This window comes from Emydura macquarii, unplaced genomic scaffold (genome assembly GCF_026122565.2).
Source record: "Emydura macquarii macquarii isolate MOO-44397 ecotype Brisbane River unplaced genomic scaffold, CSIRO-AGI_Emac_v2 contig_1451, whole genome shotgun sequence".
NCBI classification, from domain to species: Eukaryota; Metazoa; Chordata; order Testudines; family Chelidae; genus Emydura; species Emydura macquarii.
Genome location: NW_027131588.1, coordinates 24715918 through 24727917, shown reverse-complemented (window position 1 = coordinate 24727917; position 12000 = coordinate 24715918). Strand labels below are relative to the sequence as shown.

General features: G+C 41.2%; 1 protein-coding gene across 2 annotated transcripts in view; it reads right to left on the bottom strand.

Annotated features, from left to right (window-relative positions):
* GAK (cyclin G associated kinase) overlaps window positions 1-12000 on the bottom strand; it is a 92760-nt gene that overhangs the window by 65257 nt on the left and 15503 nt on the right. The window contains exons 2-5 of one of the 2 annotated variants that reach the window (XM_067553405.1): window positions 8216-8277; window positions 4898-4957; window positions 3429-3537; window positions 2344-2486 (exon numbers count right to left, since the gene is read on the bottom strand). In XM_067553405.1, coding sequence (XP_067409506.1) covers window positions 2344-2486; window positions 3429-3537; window positions 4898-4957; window positions 8216-8277 — 374 coding nt within the window. Of the gene's footprint in view, window positions 1-2343; window positions 2487-3428; window positions 3544-4897; window positions 4958-8215; window positions 8278-12000 lie in introns of both variants that reach the window. The other variant, XM_067553404.1, reaches the window with a different exon arrangement.

The following is a 12000-nucleotide window of genomic DNA, read 5'->3' as shown; positions in this document are numbered from 1 at the left end:
TTCCAGTGTTTTAAGTTTTAAAAGATATGCAAGAGGCCTTTTACAAACCGCCTTGCAAAATTAACATGTAGTTTAAAATCTGATTAGGAGCACCAGCTAACAGCTGAGGGCGGGAGGAGAGGAGGAGGGAATTCTCTCCAGGAAAATTCTGTGCTGAATGTGAGGCCTGCAAATAAAACAACACAAATTAATGTAAAATAAACAGCTCGCACTAAGTCTCCCACTGTGTCACATCTTCTCTGTTAGCCTTGGATTCTAACAGCCTTAGAGCACTGAATAGCTTTATCATTGTATCTTGCCCAGTGCTCAACACTGTTGGAAAATAGTAATGACATGACATTCCAGTCCCTTGATCCACCATCATAACTCACTTTTCTCTTTAGTAGCTCCTGTTCTGTTAGTACACTCTTTAGTGCTCTCCTGTATGCTCCAGGTCTGGCACAGTCGGCAGACCAACAATCAAACACAATCAGCATGCTCTAATATCATAAGCATCCCTTGGGAGGACCGTGCTTGCAACATGTGCATGCTTTCTTGTGCGCAGCTCTTAGCAAGAGTGGTCACTACCTTCCTTAGAATTTCAGTAGGTTGTTCAGATTCTAAGGGGCTCTCTACCCTGTGTCTTCCAAAACCAGCCTACAGGAAGCTAATTCTAAAGAAAAATGCCTCCCTATGCTACAAAATGACTTGTTTTGTTTCATATGGCAACTACGCAAGGGGACAAACTAATTCAGACCGTTTCAAGTATCAGAGCCACAGGACTATTTTCAAGACTCCCCATAATTAATTTGGAATTTAAACACAAACAAGTGGCATCAGTTCTCACAATGCTACATGCATGTAAATCACATTAACATTAGCCATTGTCAAAAGGATTCGGGGGAAAGGAAACGAAGGAGAACACACCAAACTAACAATAAAAAATATGAACTAACTGAAAGTCTGAAGTGGAGGTCACAAAGCTCAAAGCCCATTTTAAGTGGCATTATATCAAAGAATTTCGGAGACCCTAATACCTTTAAGCAAAAGAATTTCAAAAATTACGAATGTCTTGGGTGATACTGTGCCCAATCACCCATTTTCCCCCACACAAACAATACCAGAATCATTCACTTTAAGGCCAAATAAGGATGAGATATTTATATTTGTAAATGGTTATTAAAGGAAAAAGCACATTGTAGCTTAAACAATTGACAGAGACTGTTTTACGTCAGTTAAATTCACTCTTCTGAGAAAGGCAGCGCAAACACACCTTCCCGCATCATTTCAGTGCGGCTAGTGTCTATTGCAGCACAAAGATCAGGATCTTGTCCTGTATTTGCCTGTAAAAGCCCTCTCCCTCTGCAGCTACTGCAGTCTGAAACCAACTCGCTGCCTCTCTCCTGGTCACTTAGTCTCTGCCAGGGACATGTTTTCTTAACAGGCACTAGAATAGTAACAGAAGAAATCCATTATGTATTTTTGATTTAACTCAGTATAGCGGTCTATTCTAATAGCACCCTAAGCAGAATGGGGGGCCTGCTGTTCGAGGTGCTGAGCAGAGTAGAACATCAGTCACTGCCCTTGAACTAGTCTCAGAAAAAATTTCAAATTAAAAAAAAAGCTCATCCTTGACAACAGCACAGTTCCTTCCAACAGGATGGCACAGCTATCAGAACTCAAGACCTTCCATACCATTTGTAAAGGACTGACATAGGATGAAAGGTTCTAAAATAATCGATCAGGAAATAAATGGCCCACTTGATTAATATTAGTTCAGAAGTCAACGTGTTCAAAAACTAAGCACTATAACAAAATGTAAATTTTCGTGTGTCTTGAAACTACAGCCATTCCAACACTACACATTCACTGCAGCTGCTCGCTAGTGAAATACTGCTTCTCTTCTGAGCCTAACACACTAACATTATGCGCTGTTTCCTTCCACAGCTTTGTTAAAAAAAAATCTGCTTTGTTAAAAAAAAACAAAATGTTTGAGACTTCAAGTCAGTAGCATACTTACCCACAAATAGGAACTATTCTTCAGATTAAATGAAGAGTTGAACACACACTACATGGTTTCAGTCCGAGCTCTGAACGCTAGCTAACAGGATGTTCAACAAGTATTTCAACACTAAAAATATAGGTAAAGGATGCTGTTCTCAACAGTAAGCCAGGTAGTGATGCCCTTCATTCTCAGCCAGCATTCCCAACAAGAGGACTATGTACACATCGCCTCATTTGAAATGCTGCATATTCAAGTTTCTCAGTTTCATTAGTTCTACAGCATCAGCTTTGTAGTCCTGCCTCGAAGTCGCCTTTCACACTTCATTCACATGTTGCATTCACTTACATTCTATACTGTACCTTTAAATCTCTGTGAATAATAGGAGGTTTCTGTTTATGCATATGTTGCACTGCTCTGCAGGTCTGATAAAATATCTTCAAAACTGTATCACATGAGAGGGGCCCTTTGGATTCAACTTTCTTTAAGAATTCCACCAGTTGTCCTACAGGAGATAGGACCAATTCATATTAGCATTTGAAAACCTGCCATTAAGTATATCAGATAAGTCTAAATGTGACACAGATCTCTCCTTATGAAGAAGTATTTAATCCCCTGAATGTGACAAGAGATTTTATCAAAAACTATTTTGACAATAAAGAAAATCCAGGAAGATCTGAGACAAAGGACTAAGCACTAATAAGATGATGATATCATACTAAAAAAGACAGCTTGAAATACTCTTACTTTATATATTATCTTTAAAGCATTCACAGCTTCCATCCCATTAGGTCAAAGATGCTTGAAAGTACTGCCCCTCCATTTCATCAGACTACGCCAACAATAACCGCTGGACATTTTATTGCCCAATATTAGCGACCAGAGAACAGGAATCAATGGCTAAACTAGCCATAAATCATTTCAAAAGGGGCCTTTCACTATAGCTGCTGACTCTCCCTTCATCACAGATGCAGTATGTTCTTTTCTCTCTTCTCTACTCCTACCAGTCATGAATCAGAAACCACCCTTCCAGCTGAGAAAAACTGGACAACACCCTTAGCCTGGAAGCACTGCACCTAAACAAGCAACTAATGGAAGTCTGAATGCTGCCAGAAATTACCTTTAAACACCTTGGGTTAGGCTGTGTGGGATTTACAGACAATTACAAATTGCAGAAAGGAGGCTTGTTTAACATCGAAAGGAGAAGAGTTAGAGGGAATTCATGAGAAGATTATGAAGGGGACAGTAAAAACGGATCACCTCGCTCCTTCTCAGAATGGCCCATAAATATGGAAACACGTCAGTTAATAGCAGGTAAATTGTTAGCTGTTCTCCCTGTAGTAAAACCGCGCACATTTTCAGCTCAAGATCTGTGTTTGCATCTGGAAGAATATACTCTGTTCCTAAAACGAGGCACACCACTCATGAACAAAAACCTAAGTTTTACCTTTACAAAGCTCGGTGAGCAGCAGAAACTCGCCCTGCCCGGTATCAGACTCTTCTTTTCCAATTGACGCAGCAGAGCAGAACTGGACAATGTTAGGATGACCAGAAAGCTTTTTCTGGGGATTTGTTCAAGGAAAAACTTCAAGTATGTCAGAGGTTTTCTTCATCCTATCAGGCACAGCTAGCTCATTTACAAATCTAATTTGATGTGTTTAATATGCACAACAGAATTCTCATTTGCACAGAATTAGAACTAAAGACAAAGTCACCAAGAGTAAAAAAAACTAAATACGTGTTAATGCGGCTTTTGGAAAATGCAGACTCTGATCTAGGTACAGCTTGTTCTCTCTTGACAATGAGTGCAATGCAACCATACAGGCTCAGTAAAGACAGACAGACAATCTCCAGCAACTCGACTTGGTATCTATTGATATTCTGGCTGCGTGATCAAGGCTGGGCCACTGTGCCCTCCACACAGATCTTTACACTGGTGCTGATTGCCCTTCTCTGTTATGGTTTTCCTTTAACTAGGTAGAAGAAAGTCTCACACAAATAAAAGCCAAGAAGCTTAATTATAAGCAAGGTTATAAAAAAAGGAAAACCAAAATTTTATAGTATATAAAGCTTTACAAAACTTCCTCTTTTTAATTGAAAAGAGGTTCATGGCTCCCAGTTCAGAAGGAGAGAGAGAAGTAAGCCTAAGTGATCATAAGCCTGGTCTACATTGCAATGGAAGTCGACATAACGCCACCTACATCGACCCCCCAAAACATGCGTCTCCACTGGCACATAAGTTCTGTCGATTTAAAGCACGGTAAAAGTCGACCTAATAAAACCACCTCTGCAAATGGCATAGTGCTGAATTCGAATTCCATGGGTCGAATTTGTATCAGTATAGGCAAAGCGCAACGTAAATTGACACATTGGCCTCTGGATGTTTAAAATGCTCTGTTTAAAAATAACCCCAAACCTCTCTCTCTCTGTATGCTGTTGGACAGATACATGCTCAGCAATGGTAACATCATTCGAGACTGTCCAAAAGGGGGTAAACCAACTGTACAGTGTGCTCACTACTTTCCTCGTCAAAACGGGATTTAAGCATCACTCAGATACAGTCAATGCGAATTGACAAACACAGGCCCTCTGGAAGGTCACAGAATACACAGAAGCAGCACAATTCTGAGTCTAGGATTCAGACCTTCACTTTTGGGCATGAAAAATCCACATCACCAATACCAGACGTAATTTTGTAAGCTAATCAGGGACTCAAAGACTACAATAAATTCATTTCCTCAGAACTAAACAAAATAGCAGGAAACTTCTAACAATAAGTCAGGGGTTCAAATACTTTCAGTGTAAACATGGAACGTGAAGAAGAGAGGCTTTAGTGTAGACATTTACATCCTTCAGGATGTTTAACATCAATCATTTCTTTATTCTAAATATTGAAATTTGACCCAAAAAGGATACCATAAAACAAACTTCTTGAATGATGGCTCTGTTCTTCTCCTCTTCATTAGACAATAACCTCTGTATCAGAAAAAAGAATATTGAAAAAAGGTACAAGATTTAAGTATCATAAACTTATAAAAACACATACACAGGAAAAACTAGAGCAAACAAATGGTCAAGGCTCAAGATCACAGAGCAAGAGTTAAAGCTGGCTTGATCCCCAGATTGGACATCTTGCCACCACAACCCTCCTTCCCCCAGGTTTCTAGTCACCTGTCCTTCTGTTCATCTACACGCTCTCTCTCCAGGAGCAGAGCCTCTAGAATCATGCTTGTGCTACCACCACATGTAGCCATTCCTCATGCTCAAAGCCCGCTGTATTATGGAGCACACTGCAAGTTAGTACTGCAGCAGTCTTCTTTTTGTGGTTTTGCTATAGCCTATGAAGTTGTGCAGCTGATTGAAGGGAGTTTTTAATGGAATTAATACAACCATCACTATCAATATTCTTTCTTTTATGGATGTGGATATCAAATACTATATTGTCCCCCCACACTTCCAATTTGCTACTGATTCATGCATCAAAAAATGCAACTCCATTCTGGTGGCACAGGCAGGGGAGAAAGACTGGATATTTGAGTAGTTGTAGCTTTTGAGTGGCTGGAGTTTTCTGACAAAAGTGCCTGTCTCTCTGGTCTTTTAGGTATGTCTATATTGATGGTGGCACCATCAGCGCCGCTGGATTGATTCTGCCGCAGTGGAGACCTGCTCAATCGATCTGGAAGGCGACGCCGTTAATCCACCCACACAAAAAGAGTAACACTGCGTTGACGGGAGGGCATTTCCCATTGGCTCAACATTGTGGGGATGCCGCACTAGGCAGAAGTTAGGATGTCGACAGGAGATATGCAAGCTCCATAGATACACAAGCCACATTTCGCCAGCAGTGTAAACCAGGCCTAAGTCTGACACAAACAGGGGCAAAGCTGTTTAAAAGGGATGGGTAGATATCTTTTGCCCATGTTAACAAAATACATAGCTGAAATTTTGTCCATCCAGGCAGTGTAAGGTGCGAGGCATGTTCAGGGACTGTTAGCAGATTCAGTCAAAGGGCACTTGTATCTAACAAGGCAGATACCAGCTTTGGGTTTATTCAACCACTCAAGTCCAAATCTCTACTGCAGGACTCTCCTCCCAAGTAAGGAATGGCTTCTAAGGGGAAAACGGATTCCTGCTATCCCCGGTCTGATTTCAACGTTGAGGAGTACTTCATTCTCTAGAATCATGCGGCAATACTGAAGAGTGGTTTTAGGGTCGGGAAGAAATACCAGTGGATTAGCTGCCTCAGTGGACAGGGGTTTAAAAACCACTAGCCCAACACCTTGATCAATTATCTAGACTGCTCTTAAAGGTGAGAATTCAGACTAGCAGCTTCCTTTGTCACAGACCAACCAAAAAAACAGAGGAAGGGTGAAGTATAGCAGCACTAGTCACCCAGGGGTCCCACGACAGCTCACCAGCATGGCTCACAGAGAGTAAACGAAGACCACCAGGTATTTTAATATTTTCCTTACGTCTACAGTAACTGCTTCCCCCTCTTTTTCTAGCTGTTAGATCGCAGGCCCTATGCGTAATACCTCACATGCACACACAATGGTGCTCCCCATGCACAGCGCACAAGCACTGCAGCTGCTGTTAGGATTATACTTGTTTGGAGCAAGTCAAGTTACAAAGTGGTACTCAGCCCATCTCAGTTTGAGAACTGGGCAACCCTCACACAATCTGATATACCTGATACTGGTGGGGGGGTAGAGAGAGAGGAGGGGCTGGAAGCTATTTTTATTTGGAGACCATTGAACGTACAGGAGCCATGTCTGAAAAGATGTTAATTACAGTAAGGTCTTGGGAGGTTGTTAGAAGTGTGTGTCTTTGAAGAAAATTAAATAGGGCTCCCTACGTCATGTGGCCATAAGTCTTCCAAACCAAGTTTAACCGATGAGATGGTCACTGCTGACCAGCCAAAGGGTTAAAAAACACTCCGGATATACATCCACATGGGATGTGTATTTAACATCTGGTCTACAAGAGCCTTACAGCCCATTTCATCTACTGCTCTAATGAATTGACTACATCAAGGCTCAAAAATTCAAGATCCATACTCAACCCTTAAGAGCAGCCCTTTCTGGAGAGGGGATCCGTTTTCCAAGTGTTCATAGAGAAAGTCCATAATGGTTAAACACTCAGTATTACATTTTTTGGCAAACCAAACCATCTTTTTTTTTTTAAGTCCTATAAAAAGGTACCGAGGCACATGGGTCCTGCCATAATCAGGACAAGGGTCAGAGGTCAGAACTGGCTATGATCTTGGAGGCTCTACAGGTCTGTATAAAATATCATCCGTTAAGTATGCTGATAGAAATAATAAATAATAATATTCAAGAAGAAGGAGAACACAAGCAAAAAAGGGTACTAGTCTCTGTCAATCTTTGCCAAGTGTGAGGCCTAGGGTGATGGGCCTGAGGTGAAATCCCTGCAAGCTGCATGACAACTTTTTAAAGACACCACCACAGAGGCTCAATTTAAATGTATACCCCAAATTAAAAAACACAGTAAGAGGACCAAAAAAATGAAACCATGGCTAACCAAAGTAAAAGAAGCAGTTAGAGTCAAAAAGGCATCCTTTAAAAAGTGGAAGTTAAATCCTATTGAGGAAAATAGAAAGGAGCATAAACTCTGGCAAGTGAAGGGTAAACATATAATTAGGATGGCCAAAAAGAGAATGTGAACAACAGCTAGCCAAATATTCAAAATGTAACAACAAAACGTTTTTAAAAAATTGAAAAATCCTTACTTTGTTTTCCTGAGATAGCCTTGACTTTCACAACCTAACCTGAGTTCTTGTGGAGCAATAGTGACGGTGAAGGGAAGAAACCTCATTTAGAAGGTTTACTGGGTCTTAGCACCAATCTGTGCTACCACAGACTTCCTGTTGTGCACAAGTTTATAACACCATCAAATTCCAAGAATTCCGTTTAATAGCACGGGACTGGAAGAAAGTGCTCCGTAATCACACGGCAATTAAATACCATGAACACTTAAGCACTGGAATAGTATCACGATAAAGGCAGGTATTTTCTGTGTCCATTTGCACAGTAAAGGAAAGTGCGTATTTGAATCAGCCGGACGGGTACAGTGAGCAATGGAGAGAACCCTTCAGCTCTGGCATACAACAGCTCTGACTTGTTGGTGTGGATGCACACAGTCACAGTAGTATTGTGCTAATGCATTGAGTGAAGAGACACGTCAATCATTTAAAGTGATTTAAGCCCACGTTACCTTTAGAGCGTAATCTTTGCCACTTCCAAGATCTTGAGCTTCGTATACAAAAGCAAACCCACCTGGGAGATAAAGAAAGATAAAATGATAGATTTTATTAATGTCTCTACCAGGTAAACTGATTACTTAGCTTTGTTTTAACAACCATAAAAAGAAAAATTTCAATTAATATTAGAAGCTTCTCTAAATACAGTGAGTGTATTTGATTTTTCAATTCCAAATTAGCAATATTAATGGTATTCTTAATGTACTGGGAACTTTGAATGGACTTCTGCTAGGATTCAGAGGGATGAATTAGGGCTGATTGATTAGCATCTACAATTGCCCCTTGTGTTAGTGGGTCCCTCCTATATGGCAAAAATATGAGCGGGCCTGCAGTCATACTAAAGAGATCACAGAAACAGCATCCTTGACATGCTGTCCACTTTGGTAATTTTTTCTGGTGGTCCATTTCTGGCCTGGACAGAAAACGAACGTCTGCCAAAAGCCAAAGTCAAAGGTGGTGCAGTATGTGGGATGGAGCTCCCCCAAAAAAGTACCCAAAAAGTGAAGTGGCTAATGACGTTCATTGAAGTGAACCTTAAAAATGTTTTCCGCACATACCAACGTGTATCTTCTCTTGAGAAGAATTTTGCTCTTTACTACTGTAATTCATGGCCTAACAACGGCTCTCTGCCTTTCAGGGTTCTAAGCAATCCCTAATCCTCACTCCTTTTTGAGGGATCTAGGCCTGGACATTTAAGTTGCCTTGCCCACACTCTGGAGTAGTTCCCACCTCACATGCTTTTAATCCATTGTTTTTCTCATTTTCCTTCATCTCTTACTTGCAGGTTCCACTTTCTTCACCCGTTTCTCTTCACGGCTATGCTCCCCGACTTTGTGACTCATACAAGTTCACAGCTACTCTCACTGCTGACTTCCCCACTTCTCTTTTTCAAAGCATGTGGGAGTAACAGCAGGTCCCCCACTGCTCTCTGGCCTCTGCTAGCCTCTTTTGGTACTGTGCCCACCCCACTCACCATCTGAAAGAGCTAATACAGATATGGGGAGAGAAACAGCAGCTGTTGGAGTTCAGAGCCTCTCTATTTCACCATTGCTTCAGGCAGCACTGCAGTTATATACTGCAGACACCGCCATGCCCCAGTGGGAACTCTCACTTCACTATGGTAGGGCATGCCTCACAATCGCTGAACCATCAGCTAACCACTGCCATTTTAAGTTTGATCAAGCTTGTTCCAACTGTTCTGTATTCAGCACGCTCTTCACCTAGCAAATCATTTATGGATCACGTCTGCCTCCGGCAGGGAGGAAGGACGCAATACCTGGTTATTTACATACCTTCGGCTAAGCCTCTTTCCACTTGCAGAAGGGCTATCACAGTAGCCCGCTTAGGAGACAGAAGTGAAGGGAATGCGTTTGGACTCCATATCCAAAGGGAGACGAGACAGGAGTGAACCCCAAACTGGGGAGTTTCTCTGTTTACTTTGTTACACCCACCACATTTGACAGAACGTCTTGACAGGGAAGATTCAGTCAGTTTACAGATTTGTTACTTTTCACACATCTTATTTGATTTAGTTTAGGTCTTGAAATCTAGGTTTCAAACACCGACAAGGCTAAATGTAACACATTTTCAAGGTTATTCTGACTAATTCACCTCATAACCCCATGCTTATTTTACACGGTTTCAATCTCGCTTCAAAGGGAATCTCAGTGATATTTTAAGTACATAGAATAGATGATGAATTGTGTATTTGGGTTTTCTTTAGTTACATTTTGTTAACATATATACACAAACTCCAAACATCAGAAAGTGTAGTCATTTGAAAACACATATGACCTTCTAGCATCAGTTTCCATGCTAAAAATCATTATGTTTTTTGAAGTAACAAAACATTTATGCATTTTCATGAACTAAGTGGGGCAAGTTTGTTACTAATTGTTATTAAAGATAAACAGTTTGCACCCCCAACTTCCTACTTGGTAACAAGTCATAAAATTGGGTTAGAGCTCGAGACACAAACAAAGCCTCCTAATTAACGGGAAGTAATACAGGAGTGAGTCATGGGTCAGCCCACTGTCCTTATTTATTAGCTACTACTTATAACTTAATCGGATATTCAGCTGTCTAAATGTATACACCAATAGCAAGCTATTTGTATGATTCTGATCCATTTTGAAAGAAATTTCAATTTCTTTCTTCTGTGGATATGCATGACAGTCAAAACTACAGATGATGGATTTATTTGGCTGCAGTTTTTCTTTTACTTTTGAAGTATCTGCCTTGTAAGATTACAGTAAACCTAGGAAGAAGGGATAACCAAATGAGAAGATGGTGGGAAGCAAATACGCCTCTAACAGGTTCTCACCATATCTGTTGCTGTGTGGGAGATAGCGATCATGCACTAAACAATGATATTCTCAGAGATTTATAGCTGAGAGAAGCGAAGGAAAGAAGAGATCTCACATGTCATAAGACTAACATTTCATAAGTTGGTGACCAGAAAGGGAGGATGGAGCAGGTCAAAGGAAGAGAGCAATGCAGGAGAGAAAAGGAACTGACCTACTACCATGTTTGCCTAAGGAAACAAGATGCCAATATCTACAGCCCAGCTCCACATGCTGGAGCAACTGCTCGGGGTATGAGGAACACCGCCCAAGCAAAGCAAGTGGATGAATGCACACATTTGTTTCATGAGCAATCTAATCAGCTACATAGCAGAGAGCTACTTCTCAGAATCCTCTTCTAGGATAGTGCGTGCTCACTACCTCCCACACAGCAACAGAAAAGCAGCAAGAGACTCCCACAGAGAATCCACTCATCTTGTTTTCCCAACAGTGCCAACAACAGGAAGAGTGAAATTACAAGAACTCCTTCACTCTCCCTCTGCTGTTGGCATTCTTAGGGAACCACTATAGACAGGGAAAGCACAGGCAAAATCCTGGGGGCACAGGGTGGAAGGAAAGGAATGAAAAGATGAGCAGAGGGATTAGGGAACAAGTCAGAGAGCACGCAAGAGAGAAACACTGGAGAGCACAAACTAACTAGTAGGGCACAGAAGATCTCTCAGCTGAGAGAATATAAAAACAAAAGGTGACAGACAATGTTATCAATAAAGGAGCTTATTCACACCCCACTATGTGCACTTGAACTGGCTCTTTCACCAGGTATAGATTCCAAGTTAGAAAGCGAATTGCAAGCTTTCAGCACTAACACATCAGACTCAAGTGTATCAGACAGACTCCACTTCCTCTAAATACCAAAAGGGAAAAGGGTGACAGCAGAACCCCAAGGAAGTGACCAGTTTGTTCTCTGCCAGTTTTCCTGTTTTCCCATGTACGATGCCTTGCTTTCTAAAGCCAGGTTCTGTATCCTCTGTGTCTGCAGAGTGTTCCATGAGTAGAGCTCAGAGGCACGGATAATAAATAGCAAAAACCACCACCAGTAACTTAAATCCTTAATAAGGAAGAAGAATTCAATTCAAACTTCAATTGCAGAACTACTAACTGTGGTATGTAACCTATCATTTAAATCAGCTTCTCTAACAGATGACCGGAGGATAGCTAATGTGACACCAAGTTTTAAAAAAGGTTTGAGAGGCAATCCCAGCAATCACAGGCCGGTAAGCCTAACTTCAGTACCAGGCAAATTGGTTGACACTATAGTAAAGAAAAGAATTATCAGACCAACAGATGAATACGCTTTGTTTGGGAAGAAGCAACAGGGTTTTTGTAAAGAGAAATGAGCAATCTACTAGAATTCTTTGAGGGGCTCAACAAGCATG